Consider the following 27,266-nt stretch of genomic DNA (forward strand, 5'->3'; position numbering starts at 1 on the left):
TCCTCAGATGTGCAGATCTGCTGCTTTTCCTCTGAACGACTGTAATAACTGTGATGTTTGTTAATAACGTCGAGCTTCGGATTGTCGGTCGGACGCGACGACACGCTGAAGGCGTCGCTTTGGGCTCTGGGTCGTCGTGACGGCGTTTCTCACCGTTTTCACCAGTTTTCCAAACCGATCGACGGAGAAAAGAATGGGCAGATGGATCCAGAATGAAAAGCATCATCAGCTGCAGTCCGATACAAACCGGTTCAACATGAGCTCCAGCTCCACCAGCTGCAGCAGCAACATCCTGCTTTACATTAATGCACGAGGAATAATAACCTGATGATAGAATATATAACAGCACAGCAGCCACAGGGACGCTGCACTGCTTTAATGCTTTAAGGGCTTTTTCCTGATCACACTCGCACACTTTCACTGCAGGACTTTTACTTGTGACAGGGTATTTGTAGTGTGTGTATTAGTACTTTTACTTAATTAAAAGGATCTGAATATTTCATCCACCCCTGCCCCGTGTGGATCAGTAAAACTCGTTTTGTGGACCGGTTTCACTGAAACACTCACTGAACTGCCAGGAGAAGCTGGCGCTGCTCTCCAGCGTCGGGTGGTTGAAGGTGTCCCTGCAGTACATGAACCGGGTGTTGGGCAGCGCCTTGATGCCCCCCAGGGCCAGCAAGAGGGGGTCCTGCAGCCCCGGTCCCCTCGCTCCGCCCTGGATGCGTCTCTGCAGGGAGCGAAAGCGGCAGTACTGCGGGTAGCTGAGCACTTTGACGCCCTGACGCTCCACCAGGTTGTCTGAGAGGAAAAGACACGACACACATGTGAACCAAACGTCCTGCTGCGGTAAAGAAAATCCGCCCAACTACCCGTCCAGTGATCTATACACGTCTGCGGCCAGAGGAAACTGGAAAATAAACAACTGGGAACACACGTCCACATTTATAAGGAGGTCATATAAATTAGCTATAGCATTATCCTCAACTAGCTTACTTGGTGTTGTAGCAGCGGCTTGAGGTTTATGGTGAAAACATTTAAAAAGAGCACTGATGCCTCAGTCACTCAGCCACTGCGCTGTTATCAAGTTATTAATATTATTTGCATTCTTCACAAACGATCACTGAACCAGCAAATTTTGTTTTGTTGGCCTGGAAGCTAATTTATAAACAGAACGTTTCACCCAACTATGTAATACACGTGTTTTATAAACGAGAATATCAGCATATACTTGAAATTGAGCGATTAGAGGGCGTTAACGCACATTTATTTATTTATAAATGTCATGACGTAAATTAGTCCCAAACGGTCGACTCCAACAGTAGATGGTGTGTTGAGCCATTTTCAACCCACGAAATTTTTATAAATTTGGTAAGAAATGTCAATATTAATACCGGCATTGACGTGTTTCATCACCGTACAGCCATGTAATTTAGTTTACAGCTCAAAAAACACGTTTAAGCGTGCCTCTTAATAATGCTCGTGCAAACTCAACACTTCCTCCACGTTCACCCGTTGTTATATTTATTATAATGTACATTTCCAATTCGTACAACAGCGAGTCATGTCACACTCACCACTCTGCTGCTCAAGAGTTTCACTTTTTAAAAACACCAATACTTTTTAGTCTTTGCTGTTCTTTCAATGGCTGTTAAGCTACCGTCAAATGAAACTTGACACTTCCTGCAAAGATGTTTCACATTAAAAGCCTTCCAGAGGCTCGAAAGGACATAATAATCCCCCCCTCTTCTGGTAGGCTTTAATTAGGAAACATCTGCAGGAAGTGTTTCATTGATAGCAGCCTAACACTGAAGAAATGATTGGAATCGGATTAGAATTAATTATTGACTAAGAACAGTATTTCTGTACTGTTAGAGGAGCATTTTGACAAACTGGTACCATACAAATTTCCAATTAGTCTACTTGATTTTTTTTTTTTTTTTTTTTAAATCACTTTTGGGTCTCTGACAAGTGGGCTTCAGAGTCTCGTACTCTCTGTTTTGTCTCTGAGCGGCTCGCTGCTCTTGTTGGGCGTGTTGCTGCTGTTCCCATCACTGCTCTGTAGAGGTCTGTGGAGGCCGTTGGTCCCGCAGGGCGGCGGCTTCAGGCTGCTGCTCCAACCTGCCGGCTCCGCACACGACCACCGCACCAGGTCCTCCACCCGCACCACCATCTTCCTGGACACTGCCAGAACTTCATCCTAAAACACACACGAAGAGGCAGACGCTGAGCCATTTTGGACCGAAGCCACAGGTATCTGAATTATTCATTAAAAACTAGGGCCGCACGATATGGTACAAAAATCATAATGCGAGTATTTAGACAGATATTACGATTGCGTCACAATTTTCATTTTCACTGAAAAAACTGTTAAAATCATGTTGATGTGACATCTGTTGGGGTCTGTACAAAACAAACATGTTTTCTTACATCCGGAGAACAAGATTTGTAGGCCGCGGCGTCTCTGCAGCGCTACAGTACTTCATTATAAAAACTGCAGCTTCTGCGATTTGGATAATGCACTTGGCCATATGGCGATTTCCATAATATTTCATTTAAAAAATGAATATCTGAACTATAGTATGTTGAATGTTAAGTAGATTTAGTTATTTCATTTTGCATATCATGCATCATATTCTGAAGATAGTAAAAAATGTTCTCCTTACTTTTCAAAATCCCGTTTTTGTTCCACTAACTTTTATACTTTTATACTTTCAGGTTGGTTTTTGGATTAAAATCTCTCTAAGCTTCGTCACACCAGCCTCCATAATACGGATGAGAGAAGAAAGGGAGTTGATAAAAATGTTGATACACTCACATGAGTCACCTTCAGTTATCACCGCGTGCTCAGAGCAATAAGCTTCAACGAGCCGCAGAGAGTGGTGCAGCCAGAAATTGGCAGACTTCTTTTTGCCCAGCGTTTTGCCTCTCAGACTACATACAGGCTGCCCTGAAAGGAGGACCTGAAGACATAACTCAGGGCTGAAGAAAGTAGTCGCGCCGAGCCATGCCAGGAACGGCCGTGAGCAGTCGGGCTGCGTGGGTATGGAGTGTTTTTCCACTGCGCCGCACAGCAAGGTAATGTTTACCTTTATGACGTGTTGGAGGTGTGCTAGTCACAAACTACAGTGAGAGCCTGTCGTCTGCAGCTCTGTGCAGCTCACTGCGGCTGTCCGTCTGCACTGTCCCTCCATGCAGTATTCAAAAATAACCTGTTGACCAAACAGTGCAGAATATGTCCTTGTTTTTTAGTGAATAGCAGCACCGCTAATGAAGCTCCGCTAACTCAAAACAAACAACAAACGCATTGCATTTCCTGTAACTTCACAATAAAAGCATCCTGCCGATGCGCCAGTTGAAAACCTTTAACGTGAAGCAGGGCTGTTAAGTTATTTTATCTTTTTTATGGCAAGAATCTGGTCTAAGGAGTTTAAATGTATGGATGAAGACAAGCTTCGACTTCCAAAATTGTCTTCACTTCAATAAATATTTAAAGTTCAGCAGCAGAAAACGCTTTCTTTTGCACCACATTGCTTTCCAGACATGTGCAACACGTGTCACAACAGCTCTGCATCAAATCCTATTTACTGGCACTTTATATACAAACCAGGCGGACTGCAGCTCATTTACGTCTGTAGTAAATATCCTGCTAAAAAGAAATATGGCGGTGACACAAAATGTTGTGCCGCAGATGGTAATAAAACCCTTACAGGTTGTGCGTGTTGCTCCTTTAAGCCTCCTCGAACACAAACCGTTCACACGTGAGTACAAACTGAGCCACTGTTCGCCCAGTTTACAGTTTCCTCCCGTTCCAGTTTGTCAGCTGCGATCCTGTTCAGTCCTCGGGGCAGAGGCGACTGAGCCCAACCCCCAAAAGCCTCCGCCTCCTCTGGGCCTGCAGCCAGGCGGGAGCTCCTCACACTCCTGCTCCCTGAGCAGCCAGGTGTGAGCTCATTAACGCTGCAGGAGTCATGAATAAACATTTTTAAAAAGCTCAAATATTCTAACTCTAAAATTCACTGTCACTTTTTTATGCGTTACGCTCTTAAAAGTCTTTCAGACGTGCGCCTCGTTACGTACATGTGATTCCAGTTTTATGTCTGAATAAGGGCCAGAATCACTTTTACGTTGATCACCAGCAACACCGCTGGCTTCATGGATCTGTTAAAGCGATGGCCTTTTGTCATTCAGACCGATGTGTCTTTTATGTTACAGCTTCATTCAGACACGACGGCACATTTACAGAAAGAGCCGCGATATTCGGCACATGGCGCGCGAAAGGAAGGAAGCAAAGCATTCTCAGTCGTCTCTCTGGCTGCATTAGTGATTGATTTTAAAATTTGCTGTGTAAGCCTTAATGACCATCGTGACAACAAGAGGACGCTCACTTCCTCTTCTCACATCCGCAAATCAAATGGTCTCAGTTTCATCATTTAACGTTATTAGGTGGCGAAATCTGCTGCCGGTTTTATATCGTCCACTTTTATAGACAAATTAAAACTGGCTTCGTAGTTTATCAAACTGATTTCAGTTTCTCTGAGCATAACAGATACGTGATATATTTATTACAGCACGCTCAATAAAAGGCAACCAAGAGGTGCGTTAATTTTCCTTCTGCGTATTTAACGTGCTGCAGTCTGGGCTTGTGCCGATTGGTGATCTGAACGTATATTGACGACTGACGGGATCGTCGACGATTGGTTTTTCCTGCGCCGTAACTAACTTACTATCACAACTAAGATGTCATAAAACATTATCTAGAATCTGCGCTCCACTGTGCATTTATCGATGTTTTTGGTGGAGCGGCATGTCCACCCGCCGAGCCCCGTTAATCAGAGTGACGAGTGAATTTTTAAATCCTTAATTACAAACCAGTTTGCCGTCTTTTCCATGGATCTGACACCCTGCATCTCCGTTCTCCGCATGCCTGCTCGCCAAAACTTTGCTCTGCGCGCCATAAAAGCAGTTAAAGATAAGAAAAAGAAACATGATGCTGTGATATTGTCGCACCGAGCACAGACAAGCAGGGAGCCGTTGTCTGAATAGAGGAGACGCCGCTGCTGTTTTTAAATGTTTAAAACATTTTAAATGAAGTGTTCACACTCCTTTATAAATGTTTGTTCTCTTTAACTGTATTGCTCGCAGAAAGCTTTAAAGGTTTGAGCATTTCAAAGCGCCGTCAGACACTGAGCCATGCTCAAGATGATTATTCAAAGTCTTTAATCCAAATTAAATTCCTAACGTCAATAATTGAGAGAAAAAAAAAAAGCTGAAACAGAATAAATTAAGGTGGTCTTTTACGGACCTTTGGCATCTGGGTAAAACCCATAATAATATCCCCAAATACAACACGTTACGTTTTTCTTTGACACTAAGACTGAGATGCTGGCATTTCACCGGTGTGCTGTGACTGACATTTTGGAAAATACGCTTATTCATTTTCTTACACAGAGTAAGGTGAGAAGTTACAGCCAGCAGCCGGTTAGCCTAGCTTAGCATAAAGACTGAAGGGAAACTGCTAGCCTGGCTCTGTGCAACCGTAACAAAATCAATCTACCAGCGGCTCTAAAGCTCACTGATTAACACGCGATATCTCGTTTGATTGTTGTTCAATCCGTACAAAAAGTTAAAATTACAGATCATTACATCGTTTTGTTCCTCTTAAAATAAATGCATGCATGTTAAAACTGATTGATCCTACGGCTCTTTAAAAGATGAAAAAAAAAAAAAAAAAAAGATGGCTTTCATATGACACAAATGAGACGACTATTGAGAAATAAACTCTTCATATAAAAGAAACTGGGCAACTACTTTCAAAAGGCTCATTTTTCCACCAGGAAAAATTAAACCTCTATATTAGAGACTTCAACAGTGGAATATCTAAGTTCGAAATGTGGAAAATTTGGTTTCAGACAAGTCATAGGATTTACATTTGGGTAATACATTAGTCTCATTCCCAAAGGGGGGTTTTCATGTGAAGGCTGAGCTGCAGCCTGCCTGTGAACTGTGTTAATCAAAAACACTCAGCAGCAGCAGCAGCAGCATCCACATCTGATACTTCTTTTCTTACTCTAGTCATGTGAAATCACAGTTTATATTTTCTAATATTTAAAAAGTAATGCATCTGATTGTCCTACCGAAAAGAGATGAGATTATTAATGAAGCAGATACTATCAGAGAGACTGAGAGCAGGATGTAAAATAATGTTACTGTTCGTTGTCGAGCGCTCATTAAAAAAAGGTGACCAGAAGGTCGGGTTTAGACTTTGACTGAAGGTTAACCTGTTTAGGTTCTTGGCCGAAGATGTTTGGTTAAAAAAAGGCGGCAGTGTCCGTGTGACGAGGTTATTAATAGATGTTCTTAAAGCAGATTATATTAGGGAAGAGGTTCACTCCAATTACCAGTCGACAGGAATAACAGAGGACGGTTATTTTTCATGCTACATATTGTATATAGTGTACATTTACTAAAGTAGTGTATTTAAGTACAATCTGTAGGTACTTACACTTCACTTTCCATATGATGCTACTTTATACTTCTACTCCACTACATTTCAGAGGTTTTTTACTTCACTACATTTATTTGATAGCTTTGCAGATTCTGATTAATAACACAAAATAATCACCAACAAATACATTCTGATGTATTATTAATGGTTAAGATGAGATAAGACTTAGGGAGGGGAATTCACAAGCTAAACAGAGAGGTGTTTCTGTTATTTGGCCTTCCCTCATTGATATAAATGGGGTGGAAACACCACAAACTACATCAAACGTGGATAAAGTCTGCCAGGATAATTATCAGTAACTACATTAACTTTTATTTTGTCACCAGTATATCATATCCTGTGGTGGATCTCTATAAAAGTTTTGTTTTTTTTGGCGTACTCGATGGAAAATGGCATATTTAATTTAAATTAAACTAAAATAAATTACATCAAGACAGTACGATGAAAAAATAAACATCGTACTACAGACGTTAATATGAATAAATGGAAGAATAAACAAACGATTGAAATTCCATCCCATGCAGAGATGAACGCCTCGTCAGTATCTAATGTCTGGAAGAGGAGACAGTCGACCGGTGACCTTTGACCCACCTCTCCGTGCTCCCTGGTCCGGCCCTTCGGCGTGTCCTCGGGCAGGAAGTAGAGTCTGGCGCTGGCCAGCAGGTGGCGGCGTGTCTGGTCCTCCCACAGCAAGGTCACCTGCACACGAAGAAGAACACAGATGCCTTGAAACCTTTGTTTGTGTAGCTGCAAATACACAAATATACTAACAACTGATTTAGCTGCACAATAGCCAAGCTGAAAATAGGTCAACAGGTCAGGTTAGGGAGGCAGATGTGTAATGTTAAAAGAATGCACTGTTTGTCATTCTCTGATTTAGGAATTAAAGATAAAACCAGACTCGAGTCTGCAGCCAAGCTAGCAGCTCTGTGAGGCTGAACTTAAGACACTGTGGTGCTTTGAGCTAAATGCTAGCATGATTGGCGTGTCCTCGTTAGTATAGTGGACAGTATCTCCGCCATGTTATTTCTCACACTTATTTTATCTTATACTTATACCCACCTGGTACTTAATTTATTTTCTGACCTGTTTTTATAGTGTTTTTATAGTGTATTGTATTGTATTTTTTGCTTTCTCCTGTGTGCACTGACGTAAAGGCGAGCTGCTGTAACAAAGAGTTTCCCTTCGGGGATCAATAAAGGATTTCTGATTCTGATTACAAAGACAATGCTAACATGTTTATGTTGTCTTAATTTAGCATGTTAGCATGCTGACATTTGTTTTGCAAGAATTTGGTCATAAACCTAAACTGCTAAAGCGTTTTTTTTACCCCAAATTATTTTATCTTGTCCCTTTTAAAACATGTTCAATATCTTATTTTATTTTTTTTGTTGATCTTATTTTACTGCTTGCATCCCTGTTTTATCTTAAATGTCACGATTCGCTTTTATACAAAGCGTGTTGTGTTGCATTTATGCATGAATTGCGCTACAGAAATAGCGTTGTTTTATTACTGGACAAATTAAAATTTTGACCTGACGATGAAAAGTCAAGAGGATCACCAAAGTCAGTCGGATTGATCCTCTGGACACCGTGAATATCTATCTGTACAAGATTTCACGGCAATCCATCCAATAGTTAAGAGATATTTCACAAAAAAGTGGAACACAATCTGATCAAGCAAAAAAAAAAAAAAAAAAAAAAAACAGAAATATGAGCCTGATCAGGCCGGTTTGGACCAACCAGGTTCAGGCTGAGAATCAGAAGGAAAGGGAAGTATAAATCTGGAAGTGGATGGATGTAGAATAGCAGGCGAGGAAACAGGAAGCGACAGGAGAGACAAACAAGCAAACAGGAAAGCGTCCGACAGAAAGAAATGTCTCCCGATGGCACAGAAGCCAGATTCAGTCCGAGCAGGCCGGAGGGTCTGGAGTTAAAGACAACATTATGTGAGTGTGAACTGGACTGAAGCGGACCAGACTGTGCTTTGTAGGTCAGACGTGATTCTTGGCTGAATCACAAGGAGACGTTTCAACATTACTGCGGCTCTTTTCTTTTTTTGTGTGTGTGGTTTTATTTATTCATCCAGAAGGAGTTTGACTGAGCACACAGGCTGAAACACCTGCCTCCTACAGTAACTAAACCAGATTCTACCGCAGGAGGTTTACTGTATTTTTCCAGTCTATTCAAATGTGTGCAAATATTAAAATCTGCTCTTTCGTGGAGCAGAGAAATAAAACAGATAAACTGAGCAGGATTTCACTTTGTGAACTGACCTTTTAGTACCACATATTGTTAGCAATATGGTGGCGATGGCTGAATGCTGTCGCTTGAACGAGGTGGTGGAAGAGGCATTCGGATCCTTTACTTAAAGCTGCTATAACTGATATTTTTTAAAATAACGATGTGAAAATGTGTTGTGCGTCTCCGGTAGCAGCTGAACCTGCAGCTCCCCTCGGCTTTACGGAGCTTTATAGTGAGTTTCAGCTCGTTGTTTAGCTGTTCGGCGTTCACTCTCACCGCTCTCGTGGTGTCGTTTTCGGCCAGGGCGACCAGACACGACGCCGACGTGTTATATTGCCGTCAGATAGACGTAAAGGGGGTACATGCCTGAAAGGAATCCATGTGTTGTTGTTTGTTTCTGGCCCTTGTGTCAACTGATCCTTACCGATTTATTTTATTTTATTTGAGATAAACTTGATAAACTTGGCGTTCGGTGGTTGTTCAGTTCAGTTTCTTTTGACTCATTTCAACAGTTTGTATTACTTCACTGTTTCTCTCCTTCCAGGGTTTGAACAAATAGATTAACCCAAAAACATTCACTTCGCATCCTTCTTTACAAATCAATCACTGTCAATACAATACTATCAACCTAAATACAATGCGATCTCATTAACACTTTACAGCTCGCGACCTAAATTGACTAAATTTGGCCTTACCGTGGGATGTAGACTCAAAAAAACAACAACATAGTATTAGTCGTCTATAGCTCACGTGAGCAGGCAGGGGAGCAGGCGCGTGACCCATTTTCAGAAATACTTTATTGATCCCCGAGGGGAAACTCTTTTGGGCATTTTAGGGTTTGGTGTGCCGTGGTTCAGTTTGTAGATTCAGTCAACAGTTAAAGAGGCACTCCTGGTGCTGCTCTGGCCTGTAATGCCTTTCTACAAAATCAGAAAGGGGGCTTGAGAATTTGAAAGACACTGATGTTTAACAGTCAGGGAGGGTCTACTCAAAGATGCTATCAAGTTGCATTGTGGGAAGTGTAGTATCCGGGGTTTAACGGAGCTACTGGGGACACAAAGATATCTCGACCTCTGCTGCTTCAGTGTTCATTTTTTAGTACCCCAACTTTATGAAAGTGCAAAAATAAAAAGTACCCTTTTCTGTCTGTTCTGTCTTGATGATGTTTTTATTATAAAAACATCATCAAGACAGAACTATTGATTGATCTGTTGTTCATTATCCTGATTAATCAATGAATCTCTCCTTCCATACAAAGTCAGAAAACTGTGAAAGATGCCCATTATAACTCCCAGAGCCAAAGATGACTTTTTTTTAACTTGCGTCTCTCTCTATTCAGTTTACTTTTATAGTGCATGACTTAATTTTTTTTACCCGTCCGAGAGAACGGCGGCATCGGCAAATCGATTATATAACTGGACAGCCTCCCCTCGCTTTACCCTCCCAAAAGGCATACGGACAATAACACATGCTCGACAGACAGGCAGACAGAGAGAGACACTCTGGTATTACGCAGACACGATGGATATTTTACAAGCACGGACCAGGTAAAGCAACAGTGAACACACCTGGTTGGTGCCGATGTCATTCGGTACCACGTTGGTTTCGTCATTAACAACGAGCCTCCTCCACACGCGACTCACCTGCTGTTGTTGTTAAAAAACGGAATCGCGAATGTCCGAATAGTCGAATATTCAGGTCCAGCCCCGCTCCACTGAATCCTTCATTGGTAAAAACCTGCAGGTTTTTGGGCCTCAACGGCTCATGACTTTAAAACCGCAATAACGGATTATTTTTGGGCCACTTGGGGGCAAGCTGTAAACAAAACATTTGGAATATTATCACCTTGTAAAGTTGACTGTATTAGAAAACAAGCTGCCTATTCACACAACCAGCTGAACAGTTAAGTTGCAGGTTGAAAAAAAAAACAAAATAACGAGCTGAACGAGGCTATAAAACTCTGCAAAGCTGAGGGGAACTGCAGAGTCGGGTGATAACTCAATATGAGCGACCGCTTGCACATTAGACAAAGTCACGTGAGCCGTTGTTATTACAAAAATACCGATTATAGCAGCTTTAATCTAACAGAGAGCCGAATGAAAAACCATATGAGCTGGGATCTCACCTCTGCGATGCACACAGGATCCTGGGGTCCACAGCGGATGAAGTAAAACTCCCCGAGCCTCCACACCTGGACGGGCCCGTCGGGTTGAGCTCTGCTGCTCACCGACTTATAGAAGGCATAGCTGCCTCGCTGGCAGGAGGGAGCACCCAACCACTGATAGAAAGACATGATGAGGAAGAGTTAATGGTCCCCGTGTGGCTCAGCAGGCACCCATAGCATTTTCACTGTTAGAGTTGGGCATTTAATAAACTCTGCAGAATGATCATAGACCAGACTTTCACTCCCATTAACCTCTTTTGGAGACAGAAATAACATCTATGGATGAGTGAAATCTCAGAAGGCGGAGCCAAAGAAGCACAGCTTCCTGATAAAGTAACATTAGACTGAAGTCCAGTGGGGAAAAATTTGGAGATAAGTTAGAGTTGAGGAAGCTAATATTGTTTAAACCTAGAGCTGTAGGAGTAACAGAGGAAATCCAATCAAGCTACTAAGTGAAACAGAGTTCTGCTCCATATGTAAGAAAATCTAATTAAATCACAATCATTGTACCAACGTAAAATCAAGCCCTATACAGTTACTCAAGAATACGTTGTGTGCTTCGCGCCACATGTCTAAAGAAAACAAAAAACAATTATTTTAATTAATATTTCTGCTGTTAGCGGCCTTTAACAAAAACCATTCCACTCAAGCTCGAGACCGTCGCGAGTTAAAGCGTCACGGCTCGACAGAAGAAGTCCACGGAGGGTCGCGGTTAGTTCAGACGCGTCAGCGGGACGGAGAAAATCACGTGGTGTAGATGGGTTTTTTTTTGGGACGGCAGAGATTAAACATTAAAAGCTGGACACAGGAATATAGCGTTGGTGGGTGGATTTGGCACACTGCCACGCTGGTAAAACTTTGCAGCAGCTGTAGTTTTTTTGCACGCTAACAAATTAAATCGTTTAACTTTGTTAAAATTACGAAAGGTTGGCATGACACACTATCATTCTAGACACTTAACGTTAGCATTTTAGCATGCTATGTTAGCATTAATATCCAAGTACTGCTGAGGCTGATAGGAAATTTGGTCACACGTAGGAGTCATCCTTTCATAAAGCTAAGTGTTGAACAAGTGGACATTTTGACCTGTTGGTGGCGCTAGATGAAAACTCAGAGAATCACCAAAGTGAACCAAATTTCATGGCAATCACATGTTGAGATATTTAATTCTGGACGTTCGGGCTGAATCAATGACAAACTGACATCTACATCGGAAATAAAATGTTCATGATGGAGTGCACAACCAATTAAAAAAAAAAATAAATGTTTTAGACTTTTCTACAATTTGACATTTTCATGCATTAAAAAAATAAAAATACCTCAGAGATGAAAACTATCAAATTAAAAATTGCAGAATCCACCCCTGGCATCAACACCTCAGACAATAAAGTTGTGAGGCAGTATTTTGAGTAGAAACAGCACTCAGCAGGATATTGTAATATATTAAAACAACTTGGGAGAGGAAACGTTAAAAATTAACTCCTCGGACTGTTTAGCATGGCAGAGGCATATCAGCAGCCACTGATACTGACTCAAAACATGGAGCACAGGAAAGTGATGCAGCTTTTTACTGCAAATGCAGTGACGCCTGCTCTTACAAAATGACTACCGGTGTTACTGACATTATGTAACATTATGGTGGAAAAAGCCTGGAAATTAAGACATGTATAAACCCGTACGATCATCTGTATGTGTCACAATTCTTTTCCAAAAAACCTCTGTTTAATTTCTGAATCTGAAAACTAATAAAACAACAGCTGACTTCCTGTTATCATCAGACTACAACACAGTGGTCACACTTACACACACACCCACACACCTGTAAAACTGATTTGAAACGCCCGTGCACACCTGCGCGTTAAATAAACAAACACATTAACAGTTGAAGGGTAAATTAATAGAAGCGATTCTGCTGTTTAACTTTCACTTTCACACGGCTGCACAGTGTGAAGGCCGCACGATTCCCAGAAAGCCATCATAAAATCATCAGCTATTAGTTAATCATTCAGTATCTGTAATTAGTAAAGTTATTGTGATTTGTTCTTTGACAAGAACTACTAAATTACTTCAAACTTCCACTGTGTGATGAAATCTCACAGGAGTTTACAATGTTTAAGTAACGTGTAACGTTGCAATCAAATGGTCAAATATTAAAAATTGCTGAAGAATGCTGGGTAATGTGCCAAAAAGTCATGTGACCTTTACTCTGCGTTTTCACCTCCTGACAACTGAAAGGTACAACTCTCATCGCTGCTTTCATTTCTTCCAGTTATTGACTATGGAGATGTAGTTCATATGCACAATCTCCTGCATCTATATCACAGTGCTATTCTTTATTACTGGAAATAGCTGCGCTCACCATTGTACCCTCTATAAGAGCATAAAGTGGACACCTTCATCCCGTATACCTGAGCCGCCCTTTTGTCCTCGTGCTCATTTATCTATTTATCTATCTATCATCTTTTAACTTATTTGTATATTTCTGTAAAACAGGGACACCCCGGCAAATGAGAGCATGCGTTCAGTGAGTTTACCCTCTATAAATAAAAGGTTTCAATAATCAGTGTATGTTGGTGGCAGCTAATCTGCACCCAATGACACAAACGTATCACTTCCTGCAAGTGCTTCAAAGTAAAAGCCGTAACCCCTCTTTTTTTTTTTTTTCGTGTGGAAGACTTTTACTTTGAAACAGCTACAGGAAGGGTTGACTTTGCATTAAAAGCACTAACTTTGCAAAAACAACTGTTGTCTGCTACTCGACGGAAGTTTTTATTGTACTTTATTAGTTGTAACCCACGGAAGACAATCCACAAATGTGTGGTGCAGTTACTAGCTACACCAGCAGGTGGCGAGATTCCCCTCACATGAAGAGTCATCTCTAGACCCGCCCCCTACTCTGCCTCTGATTGGCTATACCGTTCCAGGCGTCTGCTAAACGCTAATACTAGCCTAGCTATGATTTTAACCGGCGCTACGAACTAGACAGGCTCAGGAGGAGAGCGACTCAGCCGCGGCAGCTCAGGTTTTTGTCCCCGTTAACACCAAAGCAGACTGCCGCGACAGCGAGCTAGCGCCTGCGGAGGTCGCTAGCTAGCCCGCCTCGCTACACCACTGCGAGCTGGCTGGCGCTCTCTGAAGTGACCGGTCTCATACACAAGAGGCTTTTATTTCCCTGTTGACGGATGGTTTAAATATCGCAACACAAATGTCCATTATAAAATTAACTGATTAACTGACTAACTGATTAATTGTTTCAGCACTGGTCCAAAAGGTTGGCTTACGTTCCTGGCTACTTCCTAAACATCTCCTTTTAATCTAATTTAATAATATCTCCTCATATCATATCATATATCACAACAAGAGAGTTGATTTCAAATATAAAACGTTTCCGATAACACTGAAGTAACTGACAGCATGACTTGCTTCATCTGCACAGGAGGTTTTCATGTTTCAGTTTATATAAGAGATAGATGTTTTGACTCCCTGTCGGAGTAAATTGTAGCGTTTTTGCATTTTCTCCTGCTACCGTTTGTTTTGTTGTTCAGGTGTGATGGAGGGAAACAACAAGGCAACAGATCAGCGTTGGAAATTGTGAGAAACGAGCTGCATGCAGGTTTCATAATGCGTCCTTTAAAAAGCACTAAATGAACTAAACTAGGATTAAAAACCTTTATTACGCTTCGCTACAGCAGCAGCTTACTGTTAAATCTTAAAACCGAGAACATTATTCATCTCACAGTTTCCCCTCAGTGACCAGAAGAAAAGGTCAGCGTTGCTTTTAATTCTGCACAAAACAAAAACAATCCAATGTTTTAAATGTTTTGACAAAAACGTTCTTAGCTCGGAATCCAATTACTAGCTTTTTCAACCAGCTTGAAGTAAGATTGTTTTTTTTTTTTATTACTGTATCACCACGCAGAAGGAAGCGTGCATCTACTCATCCTGTGGAGATCAGTTTATAGCTAACCGATACTGCTAGCACACCTGGCACCACTGAGCTAGCTAACGTTACGGCTCAGCCGAGGAGGACGCCATTATTGTTCACATCCTGTGCTTTCACGAGCCTCTCGTCCACGAGTAGATGCACGCTTCCTTCTGCTCGGTGATACGGTTGGCGTAGTTCGGCAGAAAGAAAACAGTTCCTACATGAAACTGCTCACAACAAAGTCTGTGGATTATCTTCAGTAACCGAGGTCCTGATTTCCGAAAAGAGACGTTGCTGTTGAGTTTTTCAAATGTATTTTGTTTTTTGGCGCTTTGAGCTCCACAAGCGAGTGCCATACAGTCCTGTTATATTGGCCGATATCTCCAAAACAATCTAGATGGATAAACAGCAGTACAGGTAAGAGGAGAAATATGTATTTCTGGGGTGAAATGTCCCTTTAAAAACGGGAAAAATACCAAACGTGTTCTGGTTCCAGCTTCTCAAATGTGAGTATTTTCTGGTTTTCTTGGTCTTGTACGATAGTGAACCGAATATCTTTGGATTTTGAACTGTTGGTACAAAACAAGCGATCTGAAGACGTCACCTTGGGCTCTGGGACGTTATGAGGGACATTTTTCACTATTGATACATCCACCATTTTGTTGACAAAAAGGGAGGACCTGGTCTTTCAGAGGCTCTGCTGTCAGGAAACCTGTTTTAGGCTATTAACAGTTTATTAATGCACACATAGCTGCTATATAACTGACTTTCTTAATACTCATTTGCAAGAGTTCACACGCTAAATTTCCAGCCGTCTCACAATTTACAGACCTAGTGACTAATGGATTAATAGAGATAATAAATGGCAAATTAAATCGATAAGGAAAATAATTTAGCCGCAGCCCTAAAATGCAGCTACTATTGTAAGAATGCAAAAATGATAGAAATTCAACTTGTGCACTCTTACAATCAAGTATTTAAAAAATGTCAAATATTTAGTAGCTTAAGTGTGTATTAATAAACTGCTAACAACCTAAAGTGGTTTTTCCAGCAGTCATTCTGTAAGAGCAGGTTCCCCCGTTTGTCCCCAAAATGGCGGACGTGCCATTTAGCAAAAATTAAAAAACTCTCATGTCGAGTTTGTCTTTATTTAATCTACAGCTCAGTTTACATGGAGCTTCCTGCGTGTTTACACTCTGGATGCGATGAGGAGCACTGGATCCGTCGTACCTCACAAGCAGCTAATGCTCACTGTTTGTGGGTGTTTGTACACGGCTCGAACAATAAAAATCGAGCACATCTCGAGTCCGGTTCATACATCTGAAAGCCAATACTGCCTCTGCTGCTGCTGCTGCGTGAATAAACCTGCAGCTTTTATTTCACAGTTTTGTAAGAGGAAGTGTGAGGAGCCCCGGGCCTGCGACACCCAGAGTAGTTTGTGGGGAAAAAAGCTAAAACATAAAACCAAACGCATCTAAGAAATGGAGTTTTTTTATTTTATTCCAAGGCTGTTTTGCAGCCGTGTGAGGCCTTGACAGGTTTTGATGGTACCGGGACCTTTGGAGTTCAGAAAATACATTCTAGTTTATGTAATCTTTAAAGTACGTGACCTAAATGGTGATCTCTGTATCTGTCAGGAGGACAGTGAGCTGCCATTTTGGATCCTGAGCAACAGCTTCAGTCAGCAGGCTGTGTTAATGCGCTCCGCTACAAACATTATTCACAGATAACCACAAAATCCACAACCCGAGGTGACTCAGACGAGTTCTCACTCTGGAAATGAAACAATGTGGACTTGTTTAACCCAAACTGAGTGCATTTTTATTAAGAATAGATGCAAGTTCTACAAGTTTTTTGTTAAATAATGACAAATATAAAGCAATGAGATAAAAAATAATCACCGCCTTGTTTCAAATTAGAATCATTTTTGTCATTTTTGCTTATAAGTTGCAACAGATTGTGCTTCATTTAAATGCCTTTTCCCCTAAAAACCTAAAGTCATATTAACACTAGCTCTCACATATCTGATGAAAGTTTCAGTTCAGGTTTTTGGGCTTTAGGTCAAGTTATTTTAGACTGAGGTTTTGCAAAAACATGGCATTTGTTTTGGTATAAATAAGTACAAATAAGTACAGATAAAGTAACAAACTCATGATTATTTTCGGTATAGATCAATCTGCCAGTTACTTTCTCGGTTAATCGAGTAATCGTTTGGTCTATAAAATGTCAGAAAATAATGAAAAATATCTTTAACCATTTCCCAAACCCCAGGATGACATCTTCAAATGTCTTGTCCAACCATATGAACAGCGTATTATCATAGAAGACAGAAAAAGATCAAATACTCACATTTGAGAAGCTAAAACCAGATCATTTTTGCTTAAGTAACTACTTATAAGATCAATCGATTATTAAAATCAGGTGCAAAATTACTCAAAGACTCACGAAGGACTGGAGGGTGCATGATGGAGTCAATGTCAGAAAACTAACATATTAATAGATATGGCTGGCGCTATTCTCTGTTTTTCTTATTGTCGACAGAACTCGTGAAAAGACCCAAAGCAACAGTGTTAGTTAGTCTGTAAATCTTTAAAATGGCTCACAAACATGTAGTTTCATTTTTGAAAAAGGCCTCAGTAATTTCCTAAAATGGCTGGCCGCTGTACTTTTTAGCAAACTTTATTCAAAACAGGAGGAAATAGTGCATTTGTTGGGGACTATTTTCAGCGGCGGATGAATCCACATTTGGTGCTCTAGTCAGTATTTGGGGCAGCAGGACGGTGTGTGTGGGACTGAGTTAAAATAAACTACGAATGGAGCGCTATGGCACAGAGCAATAAGAGATATCAGGCTTTGGATACACACACAATACTTGTTAGTATTAGTTGTAGTACTCGAGATCGGTCTTGTCTCGGACTCGACCGCATTTTTACTCCGTCTCAGACAAAGAAGACGCTGGATTTTATTTCAAGACCACAACTGCGGGGATATGACTAAACTGCCTGTGCATCGTCTGAATTATTTGTTAACACAATTACCGTGATTGGGTGTAAATCTTGACTCGTTTCTAATTTGAAATTTTTGTTACGGCTGTTCGACACTTAGAAAAGAAAGGTGAGCTGTGATGCTAGCAAAGCTATCTAGCTAATGTTAGCAATCTGCCTCTGCGACAAAACTCTTCAGAAATCTCTTCACCCCTCACCCAAAAGAGATTTTGCAAGCTATACATATTAAAATACCTCACGTAAAAACTACTGGCCGGGTGTGACGAATAAAGGCAGGTCTCAATTAGAAGCCAGGTCTGGTTTTTATATAAGTTCTTCGGGTGTATAAAACCTCTTAAAGCCCACCGAGTCCGCTTGAGCTAGTTCTAATGTGTTTAGATCGCGAATACAAATATAAATGTTTAAACTTTTGTCAATATGGACATGCTATGCATCGTTAGATCGGTTAGATTCTCCAAAATTCAATCGTTAAGTTCGTTTTACGGAAACCACGAGCACCAAAGTATAATATGTGCCCATTCCTCGATTATTTATATTCATTATATCCACCGATCAAAAGAATCAAAACGGGTTTTCATTAAAATTAATCCAAGTTGAAATAACTTTGGCTTTCATCCTTTCTAAAAAGAGTAGGCTACTGGTATTTTGATATCTCTCTCTCGCTGATATGTTATTCGTTAGCGTAATATTCATACTGGTTTAAATAAACAATCTGATCGTATTTCCCATCTTTGCTGAGCAAGAGTTTTGCGCGAAAGGAATTAAAGGCCTGCCCCAAATATAGGCAGGATGTGATTGAAGCAAATAAAAGCCCGGGCTTTACGGTAGGTAGGGATATACTGTATGTTTCAGGGTGCTATTATTGATAACTGATTTAGTTAACATATACTGAGGGACGTAACGCTAGCTAATGCAGTGTTAACTTTGTGAGAAATTGAGGGGGCAGGGCACGTGGTGACAAATTGTTGCTCCTAGGTTATGTTTTTGCTTGGTCTTGGTCTTGACTCGGTCTCAGTTTAGGTGGTCTTGACTACAACACCCACTCTTCTTTATTAAAATATTAAAATGGATTTAAGATAATAAAAATCAAGGGAAAATATGTTGCTTTGTGTACAACACATCAGACACGGTGATCCAGTTTTTTACAGCCCAAGAGAAAACACAGCTGCCGTGAAAATGCTGTGTTTTCCGATATTGAGTCCATCATGCAGCCTCTGCTCCTCTGTAATCCCCTGTTTGGAGTTAGAGGCAAGAAAAGACTGAATTACAACAGCTTTACATGAAATATAATCTGCAGCCCCACAGCTGCAACATACAACCTGCAAATGACCCGAAATATTAAAACAGATATTTCTCAGTGACAGAAATTCAAACTGAAACAAGGTTATTACTTTTGCTTTATAAAAATGGCTTCTTTTTTTAAAATGTATGGCTGCAACTAACGATATAAAATGTCAGAATATAATAAAATAAATGGCCATTACGATTTCCTACAGCCCAACGTCACGTCTTCAAATGTCGTGTTTTGTCCAACCAACAGTTCAGTTCAGAGCTGCAACAATTAAATCGATTAATTGACAAGTAGAGCAAAAGAAAAATTTAATTGGCAACAAATGTAATAATCAATTAATTGTTTAAGTCAAAATGCCAAGCATTCTCTGCTTTCCCTTCTCTTATCGTTATAGTACATTTAATATCTTTGGGTTTTAGACTGTTTGGACAAAACAATACATTTGATCGAGAAAATTGTGATTGACACCCCCTCCCCTCCATTTTCTGACATTTTATAGTAAAAAAAACAAACAAAAAAAAAAACTTATTGACTAATCAAGAAAATAACTGGCAGGTCAATCATTTAGTTTCGCAAATGTTTGTTGGCAGATGAAACAGCAAATCCTCACATCTGAGAAACTGGAACGTGAATGTTCAGTATTTATGCTTGAAAAAACGGCTGAAATGATTAATCGATTAACGAAATAGTTGCACAGATAAATGTTCTGTGGATCTAATCAGTTAGCTAATCACTTAAACTCTAGTTTTACTTAAATGTTACCAAACATTGACAGAAATTCCACTCAACTTGCAGTAAAGTTACTAATGTTAAGGGCTGCGAATAACGATCAGTTAATCTGACAAACATTTCCTCCGTTAATTGATTGATCGTTTGGTCTATAAAATGCCAAATTTAGAAGTTCCCAGAGCCGACAGCGACGTCTTCAAATATCTTGTTTTGTCAGAGCAGTCCAAAGACAAGAGTTTACTGTGATATAAAACACAGAAAACAGCAAATTCTCACATTTGAGGAACTGGAACTGGTGCATGTTTGGAGCTTTTGCTTTAAAAAAAAAAAAAAATGACTTAAATGATTAACTGATAATCGAAATAGTTGATTAATTTTCTGCCTGTCGACTAATCAAGTTAATCGACTAATTGTTTCAGCTTTACTAAGGTTTACTAGGGCTGCAACTGCTTATTATTTTCTCTCGATTAATCTGCTCGGTCTATTAAATGTCGCGATTTCCCGAAACCCCAAGCGACGACTTCCCAAAAGATATTTCATTTACTATCATAGCAGACAAAGAAAAGCAGCAAATCCTCACATTTGAGGAGCTGGAACAACAAACATTTTCGCCATTTGTGTGTGAAAACACGATTAATCGATTATCAAAATAGTTACCGATTAATTCTTTCGAAATCGACTTACCGATTAATCACTGCGGCTCTGATGTTTAAATGAAGCATGGCTGAACAGTTTTAAGTGCGTGACAGATAACTTTTTCCATATTAAGTGAATTATAATAAACCAGGCAGACGTCACACATCTACCAAGCGTACTATCCACATGAAATAAAAGGCCTAGTGTATAAGCTGAGGGTGCGGCCAGCTGCGCAGCTGCTATCCATTTACTCATGATAGATGGGACATGAAGATTCACAAAATAAATGCGTATACTCTTATTTCCTCCCCTTTCTGTACCAGAAATAGTCTTTTTCTAAACCAGAGCTGTTCTAAAAAAAAAAAAAAACAGCCAGTCGCCCCGTAGCCGCTGTAACGTCTGAACACAGCAGCCTTCTCCGCCTGCCTGCTGCCTAACTGCAGAATATTCTCAAATTCTCACTCTTGTGTTGATCATCCACAACCCCCATCCCACCCAGCACACCCTCCCCCACCCAATACCCATAACCCCTCCACAGGGAGCCCCCCCTCCCCACCCGCTGTAGCTCTGCAGACCAGCTGCAGCAGGCCTGAGATCAATTTTTAGAAAGATACAGCAGTAAATACACTTATGAGCTGTATACAGTGTACAAATAGCAACATTAATACCACATACAATTAAAAATAAAAAGGCCACTACATGACATAATGCAGTGACATGATGCTTCATTACGTCACTGTGAAGTATCGCAGACACACTCTGAAAAAGGCCCTGCGGGAAAACTGTAAGACATCAAAAAAAAAAAAAAAACGAGCGATGCAAGCTCACTATCACTCTGCGAACGTGATATTTGTATTAGAGGAATATCACGGTGACACAGAGAGAATACCATTTACCGCTAAAATAATGGACAAGGTCACTGTTGAATGTCAAACACACACTATATCCCGCTATAGGAATTACAGAACCACAGGAGGATTAAATAAAAAAAACACACAGAGTCCCCTGTGGAAACATTACGGGACTATTATGACGACACGCTGAAAATAAAGCACATTTAATTTGATTTAACCACGAGGCATTTCACCTCTTTGGTGAAAGAACAGTACGATAAAGTCATTAAAACATACTGCGAGTCCCTATAGGAATATTATAAAGACACTATAGGATTAAATAATCATTAAATATTCCCTGTAAACTAAAGTACAGAGTCCCGGAGGTACATTTAAAGTCCTTAATACAGATATATTTTACAGATAAATGAGTGATTAAGTAAGATAAAATGACACAGAAACATTATAAACGCTCTGATAATTCAATATTGAGTCACCGAGTTACAAATAGCTGCTATAAACATATTTATATGTATAATATTACACTCATACAAGAGGGGGAAAAAGACATTAAGTTTAATAAAATCACTATTGAGTACCCTAGAGTACTGCTATAGGAATATTTAGGGAATATTATAGTAATACAGCCAGATAACGTCTCTACTGGTTGTTATGAGCCCACAGAGGAATATCATAGATGTTTTTAGGGATTATTATACTGGATACGATACGATACGTATGATAAAACAGTAGCGAGTACTATAAACAAAGTATCAGGCCCTAAAGGAGTATTACTGGAATATTAAAACAGATAAGTACGAGTTGAATTAAGAAGGATAAAGAATCAAATAGCTCTACAGACGCAATATTATCCATTATATGAATATTGCAGCTATATATTCAAGGAATATTATAGTAACACATTTGGATTCAGAATACCATAAAGTCCCTGGCTTAAATATTAGGTTAGAAAAGACACTACAGAGTACAAAAGACATTAGCATTAGCCTCCAAAAAGGAGTATTACAGGATTATTTAACAAGTATTCAAGGGAAAATGAGAAGGACAAAGAAAAAGAATGAAATAAAGTTGAATAAAATCATTATTGAGCTCTACAGACACGATAGTACCCACTAAAGGACTATTATAACTATAGTTCAGGAGCTTTATAGTAATACTTTGAGGAAAATATTACCATTAAGTCGCGTAAAAAGTAAACACTACGGAGTACTGTAGACGTTAGCATTAGCATCCAAAGGGAGTATTACAGGATTATTTAACAAGTATTCAAGGGAATACGAGAAGGACAAAGAAAAAGAATAAAATAAAGTCATTATTGAGCTCTACAGACACAATATCACCCACTGTAGAAACATTACAGCCATAGTTCAGGAGTTTCATAGTAACACTTTGAGGAAAATATATTAAAAAAGGGAAGCTCTGCCGATTTTCAACCAGCTTTGCATCATTGCAGTGCGGGCGGCACATGCAAACGAACAAAGGTTAACTTCCCTCCGGGGGAACCGTCGTTCGAACTACAGATTGTACTTCGGCACAGCCGGGCCGAGAGGGCCGCGGCTCCTCGACCGCTCCGAAACCGAAAACATCCCGTCCAAAAATCAACTGGCTAGAACAGCCGGCTGGCTGAAGGCAACGCTCCTGTGGATATGGAAGAAAGCGATTTTAAAACAGTGCTGGAATCAGACATTCGGGGCTACTTCTACGAGCACAGCGCGGAGGAGTTATGGAGGAGGAAGAGGCCGCCACGGCCGAGAGTCAGGCGCCGCCAGCCGGTGACGATAGCGGCTGGCGGCGCCTGACGTTTTTAATGAGGCTCAGCACGTGCGCTGCCCGCTTGTTACCCGGCGGCGCTATCAGAGGTTAGCCTAGCGTTAGCAGCTCCGACCGGCTGTTTGTAGTAGTTCGGGGAAGTTTGGGATATATTTGCGTCTTTCTACTGCACGGACAGCCCAGTTTTAAGAAAAATACCATCTTTCCAACGGTCAGACCCTAAAGGAGCATTATTGGAATATTAATCAGTTATTTATAAGTATACGAGTTGAATTAAGGAGGAGGAATAATAAAATAAAGTTAGATAAAATCATTATTGAGCTCTACAGACACGATAGTACCCACTGAAGGACTATTATAACTATAGTTCAGGAGCTTTATAGTAATACTTTGAGAAAAATATTACCATTAAGTCACGTAAAAAGTAAATACAAGACACTACGGAGTACTGTAGACGTTAGCATTAGCATCCAAAGGGAGTATTACAGGATTATTTAACAAGTACTCAAGGGAATACGAGAAGGACAAAGAAAAAGAATAAAATAAAGTTGAATAAAGTCATTATTGAGGTCTACAGACACAATATTAGCACATATAGGTATATTATGGGTATTTTTTAAGTAATATTATATTAATATAATAGGATTATGAATACCATAAAGTCAGATAAAGTCTCCACTGAGCCACTATATAGATATTTATAAGGATTATTATACTCAATATGATACGTAAAGGAATATAATCACGTATGATCAGGACAACATTCAGTACTACTGACAAAATATTAGCCATTAATTGAATATAATTTAATAATTCCAGTAATATTAAACAGTTACCCTCAAGCGTATGAGTAGGAACAAGAAAAGAAAAGAGTAAAATGATTATAAATATGGTAATAATTTAGAAAATGGATAACATAAAGACAGATGAAGTGTGTACGGATCACTGGAAACCCCTCCAGGAAGGTTGGTGTGACATTTTAGATGTTTTGAAGTATTATTATACTTGATACAATATAAGAAAGACTATAATTAAGTATTGAGTACTAAACAGGACAAAAGAAGAAGAATAAATGATAAAGTGAGATAAAATCCCTACTGGAGGTCTACAGATACAACATTAGCCCCAATAGTTATAAATATTATAGATATACTGTATATTTAAGGAATAGTAATAGAGCTGTGATCATTTTAATTATGGATTAATCTGGTAGTTACATTCTTTAAAAACCGCGCGGTCTATAAAAATGTCACGTCGACACACTTTAATTTGCTTGTTTTGTCTGACCAACAGTCAAAAAACACAAAAATAATCAAGTCACTACACACAACACTGAGATAATAAATATTCGCATTTTAAAAACTGGAACTGAAGAATTTGTTTTTTGGGGGCATTTTGATCCAAAACCGATGGGACTTATCGTCAATTGCCGATATATTTCCTGCCCGTCGACTGATCGATTAGTAGTTTGAGTTATTTGTAGGTACACGAGCAGGACGAAGGACGCAACAAAAGCGCGATAAGTTCACTATTTAGCTCATATTTGACAAGTGGGGGAACCAGAGAATCTTTTTTGCTTTAAAGAATAAACGCAATCGATTATCAAAGTGTTTATTTTCTGCCCATCGACTAATCTATAAATCCTTTGCGCACTAGTTCTATCTATAATCAGCAGTAAAAGCAAGCAGTTTGAATATTACACATATGTTTTACTTAATTATAGTGAGACCATACGATAAGTGCTACCATCCAGTGAGTATAGCGTATCGTAAACATGCTATTACGCACTATAGGGGTGTTATATGGATATCATGGAGCTCCAGTAGTTTCTGGTCTCTGGTTTTTTTTGGCCCTGGGGGGAGGGCCAGCTGAGGCAGTGCTTCAGCCTAGCGGTGGAAACGAGGCAGGGCTGAGCAGGCAGGAAAATATAAAAACCACATAATATAATCTGAGCACTGAGAGGCAGCCCAGTGTCTAAAATGTGAGCACACACACACACACACACACACAAGAATTTAAGATGGAAACCCTTAATCTGCACCCTGCCTACGTCAGTTCTCGTGATATTTCTGGGAATAATGCAGAGATTTTTTTTTTTTTTTTTTTTAAAAACACAGTTTTCAGGAGGAAGGAAGAGGAAGAGGAGAAACAACAACAACAACAACAAAAAATAAATAAATAAATAAAAAACTCCTCTGACGAATATTAATAATGTGTTTCCTGCTTTGGACAATAAATAAACAAATAAAATGCAAAAAAAAGCAAAAACCCACACAGTGTGCAGTATTGACCTTGGGTATATCCTGTTATTGAATAAGCTCACAAGTTCACCACTGGAGAAAACACAAAAAAACCCTCCAATGCAGCAATAAATTAATATTTAAACAGAGATATTATTATATAAAATATATATATATATATATACACACACACACACAACCACCACTGGAATATTAAACACATCCCACGCCACACATGAAGGATTTCTGTCAAAATAAATGACTTTTGGCTCGTTTTTATTTCGACTAAAAGCTCGCATTGCCCCTAGCTGTGTGTCCTCTGGATGTTTCCTGGGTTTTTAAAAAGGCAGGACTAATCCTCGATATTTCAAGTACAACATAAAAAAATAAATAAAAAATAAATAAAGAAACTCCACATTTCCTCCTCCTCCTCCTTCACACACACACACAATATTAACATTCCTCCTTAAACTGTGGTAATTACGCCGGAGACAAAATGTCGGGAAGGATTTGATAATAATATCAATATGCTTCCTATTAAAAACCAACACTACTGCTGCTCCACCTAATCCCCTGTCGAAAAAATATTTCAAATCTTTAATATCACGTCGGTGTCGAAATTAATTTTTTAAAGAGTCTGCGTTCAAAAAAAAAAAAAAAAAAATTAAAAATGTCGGATGCAACGGCTCGCTGCTAGCTAGTTTTTGTTGAAAAAAAAAAAGGGCTGACTAGCTTAAAAGTTTCCTGATATTTTTCAGGCAGGCAAACGGCCAGAAAATTAAATTTTATTTAGCTAAATGTGTTGTCAGTGTGGGTGGGGGTTGGTAGCCGGAGGAGAAGCTGAAGACTGTCGACACGACACACAAAGAAATTAATCATTAACACGGCGAAAATATCAGAAATATTAAACTGCCATTTAACGAGCGAGCCTCCGGTATCAAACGAGGCGACGGCTCGGTGTCACAGCCGATCGTTTCCCCGTAAAAATACAAAATATCAGCGGTTTATTTCCCACCTCTGGAGGAAAAGAAAAAAAAGTTGAGCCTGGTTGAATAAAGTTGTAATTGCAGTCAACTCTCGGCGCTGGGGTTTGGTTGATATGAGAAAACAATCAATACGATACACGGTCAAACTAAATGAAATAAAACGCGAAATTCGGCTGCGGTTCGCAGCGACACACGGTTAAAATACAGCCCCCTACATCAACAGGTCAGAAAAACCGCCGGGTCTAAGTGACAGAAATCGACATTTATTTGGAAATTATATATCGGCTTTTACCTGTATTGCATTGTGCTCCATTGCAGTCCTGCATTCCCTCTCTGAGGCCCCTCTCCGGTTACACCGCCGGGACTCGCCGACACACAAACAAACGCACCAGAAAAAAAATAAATAAATTAAAAAAAAAAAAAAAAAAAGCAGGCTTTTTTTTTTGTGTGTGTGTGTGTGTGTGTGGAAATGGGACAGGATCTAGGTGTGGCCAAAGTTTGCCACAGAGTACAACTTAATGTTAAAGTCACAGTGAAACGGCAGTTGAAGCATCTTTAGCTTCAGTGGTGTGACGTACTTCCGTGTGACACGGGTTATGCGTGGGCGGGGTTTAGACACGAGACGGGTTTTAAATCAGATCCCCCCCTAAAATATCATTAAATTGCGGAAAAAGTGACTGTAGTTTGGCGAGTGTTGCTGTGGAGAGATACTGTACTTTTTTTTGTGCATTTTTTTTATTTTTTATCAACAGCTGCATATTATTTTGGAAGCATGTACTGTTTGTCATCCCTAGATGATATGTTTTAATTAAATTGGCAAAAATTTATATTCATAGATGTGAATTTACAGGTTAAAAAAAAAAAAAAAACTTCTTGGTTTTCACAATGGAGGTCAAACAGTACACTGGCTTGATCCG

General features: G+C 39.8%; 1 protein-coding gene across 1 annotated transcript in view; it reads right to left on the bottom strand.

Moving 5' to 3' along the window:
• The window catches only part of zgc:77151 (uncharacterized protein LOC337153 homolog), a 45,090-nt gene extending 18,074 nt beyond the window's left edge, over positions 1-27,016 (bottom strand). The window contains exons 1-5 of the mRNA XM_044221179.1: positions 26,642-27,016; positions 10,875-11,027; positions 7,097-7,204; positions 1,990-2,197; positions 568-798 (exon numbers count right to left, since the gene is read on the bottom strand). Of these exons, the coding sequence (XP_044077114.1) occupies positions 568-798; positions 1,990-2,197; positions 7,097-7,204; positions 10,875-11,027; positions 26,642-26,662 (721 nt within the window). The 5' untranslated portion in view covers positions 26,663-27,016. The remainder of the gene's footprint in view (positions 1-567; positions 799-1,989; positions 2,198-7,096; positions 7,205-10,874; positions 11,028-26,641) is intronic.
• Between the last annotated feature and the right edge of the window lie 250 nt (positions 27,017-27,266).

This window comes from Siniperca chuatsi, linkage group LG14 (assembly GCF_020085105.1).
Source record: "Siniperca chuatsi isolate FFG_IHB_CAS linkage group LG14, ASM2008510v1, whole genome shotgun sequence".
NCBI classification, from domain to species: domain Eukaryota; kingdom Metazoa; phylum Chordata; class Actinopteri; order Centrarchiformes; family Sinipercidae; genus Siniperca; species Siniperca chuatsi.